Source organism: Vulpes lagopus, chromosome 11 (genome assembly GCF_018345385.1).
Source record: "Vulpes lagopus strain Blue_001 chromosome 11, ASM1834538v1, whole genome shotgun sequence".
Taxonomy (NCBI): Eukaryota; Metazoa; Chordata; class Mammalia; order Carnivora; family Canidae; genus Vulpes; species Vulpes lagopus.
In genome coordinates this window covers 34990986-34993637 of record NC_054834.1, presented here as the reverse complement: position 1 = coordinate 34993637, position 2652 = coordinate 34990986, and the positions used below count along the sequence as shown (strand labels likewise).

At 34.0% G+C, this 2652-nt stretch overlaps 1 protein-coding gene across 1 annotated transcript; it reads right to left on the bottom strand.

The window, feature by feature from the left end:
• Positions 1-1207: 1207 nt before the first annotated feature.
• Positions 1208-1522, bottom strand: LOC121501416 (ribosomal biogenesis factor-like). Its single transcript, XM_041773431.1, has one exon. The coding sequence runs from the start codon at positions 1516-1518 to the stop codon at positions 1216-1218; it is 303 nt and encodes a 100-aa protein (XP_041629365.1). The 5' UTR covers positions 1519-1522; the 3' UTR covers positions 1208-1215.
• Between the last annotated feature and the right edge of the window lie 1130 nt (positions 1523-2652).

Here is a 2652-nt window from a genome sequence, read left to right as displayed (position 1 = left end):
TTAAGTTGATAAGGAAACTAAAATTAAACAAAGACGTTTGATTAGCTGATTAATCAGGTTGAAGCCAGTTCCCTTAAAGACAAAATCTACTTAATTCTTACTCTATATCCCATGAGGCAAGCTTCAGGTTCCTCTAATTTCCTTTTATCCAACATAGGGAGATAATAACTGTGCTGAGGTCAATTTGTTTTTACTAACTAAGTTGTCTTAAACACCTTACATGTTACTTTAACCTCTGGGTTTGGAAGAAATTTTTGGATGCTTAGAATCATGAATCACTGGGTGAGAAGGTGGGAGATATGTCAAATGCTCTTCACTTTCGTTTTAAATGATACTTCCATATTTGGTTTTCTTTCTTTGTTCTTCAAATTGTACAAATTACCTGTGAAAATTTAAACAGCTTAATAGGCCTTAAAATATTAAACAGTGTAATAGGCTTTCTTTCCGGCAGTATTTGGTATTTACTATTGGGAAGCAAGGTTGATTGGCTTCTCATTTATACACAGGTGAAGCCTGTTAGTTCCATACTTTTCACTCATCGGCTTCAGCCTAAACATCACTTTCTCATGGAATGCTTCCCCAATATCTTCAGACCAGGTCAGGTGTTTCATTACGTCCACAGCGAGTGTTATACATCTTCTACTAATCATCATCATTAATTTCTGTCAGATGATTAGTTCTACATCATGTCTACCTTGTTCTTTTGTTCACACTCTGTACAAAACACAGTCCTCTGGGCATAGTAAGCATTCAGGAAATATTTGCTGAGTGAAAAAAAAAAATGCAGTGTTTCCTCATATGGACAGTAGTCTCCTGACAAGACCATGCAATAAGAGAAGAAAATATTGTAAGAATGCGGTGTTTCTCACAGATTCCAAATACAGGGAGTTGAGCCTGAGAAAGGGCAGGAAAAGTAATAAGTAACAGGAATCACAGCAAGCCCTGTCTTAGACTCTCTTTCTCTCTCAGTGTCTGTTTTTGCTTCTCTTCGTGCTTGTGCTTCAATCATATTTCTCTATAGACTTATTACTCTGCCTCTCCAAAGTGTAAGGTATAGTATGTTACCCCACAGCTCTAGGGTTTATGTGCTCTCAGTTTAAAGAGCTGGCAGAGTCTAGTACTCTTTATCCCAGATTTAAAATCTCTCTTTTTTTTTTTGTATAAAACATTCAATTTATTGGTCTTTTGGGGGATATTTGATGTATCTCCAGTGTATTACAACTGAGCCATTAATCTTGTTGCTTCATCAACATTAACTGGTTCATTTTCATGACACTGCTGAGGAATCAGCTGTTTCTGCAGAGGTTCAAGGGAAAGGCCTTTTGAGAAATTTGCAAGTTCCTTTGGTATATCTACAAAAGCTTTTTTCACTCTGTTAACTTTTTCATCATTCACAATGTTTATCTTGTTAAGATTAGTGGTAACTGGTTTTGCTTTGTTTTTAGACTTAAAGTTTTTTTGGCTGGCTATATGAAATACACTCCTGGACTTCTGTCCTCTTAGTTTGTTCTTGGCCATTGTCTTCAATATCCTCGTGCAGCAGCTCATGATCCAAGCCCCAGATTCAAAATTTAAGGAGAGAGTGTGTCTAGAATGGCTCAGAACCAATGGGATTCCTATTCTAAACAGCTATGGATGGAAACATAGTCTTACGGAATAAAAATTATTTTAGGAGTCCATGTATGTATGTGTGGGTTGTGGAGGAAGAATTGAACATGGTAAATACCTCCAAAGTTGTCTTTACTATATCATTTGTATGAATGTTTGAATGCTTCTGGAACATGAGATTCTAAATGATAATATCAATGAAAATAAAAAATTGTGAAATATCGTTGGCTTCTCTGTAGATGTTAATGAAATTTAGAAGAAAATGTACATTTTACAGAGATATATTGACATATGTTTCCTTTCTGTCATCTAAAGAATATGTTCATTATTACTTGCCATTATTCTTTTATTCAAAAAATCTCAAATGTTTTATAGTTTTCTCTCAACTTGTTTGGTGGCTTGTAATGTTTTAATGGTATTATGCAATAGTATATCTAGCTACACAATACTTGCAAAATATTACGAACCCTTTCAAGCTATGTAAAAATTAATTTATATTTATCAATCTAATTTCTCAACGTGCCTTCTAGTGGACAGATGGTAGGCAATTTATGAAGGAACACTTTCCAAAACTTTATGTAAAATTCTGGTTCCAATTCTCTTCCTCATGAATTGGGGGATGATTTTTCCCCTTCTTGTCTAACTTTACTTAAGTATATGATTTGTACATCCTCTTCTCTTCACTACTTCTTTTGAAATTATCCAGGAGAATTTCTTTATAATTCTCAAATAATATAATTGAAAATCTTGAATTCTCCTCATTTCATTCTGGCTGTATTTTCATTCAGATGTGTAGGAGGTATATGAAGGTGGGTTTTCAAGTCACTATTAACATGCATTTATCACTCTTTGCTTGAAAAAATATGAAGTTCCTCATTTGATGCATTTTTTTCTATTTTCAAAGACTCAGTTGTATTTGTTAGTCATATAAAATGAAACCATTTTGGCACAAATTTTCCAAGAACTTGTTTATTTTCAACCCATAAGAAATTTTAGAATAAACAACCTAAATAAATTTGGCACCAGAATTGGAAAGTGACTAAG

Excerpts from the sequence above, each read along its gene's own strand:
- LOC121501416 (XM_041773431.1), bottom strand. The coding sequence starts at position 1,518 with ATGGCCAAGAACAAACTAAGAGGACAGAAGTCCAGGAGTGTATTTCAT.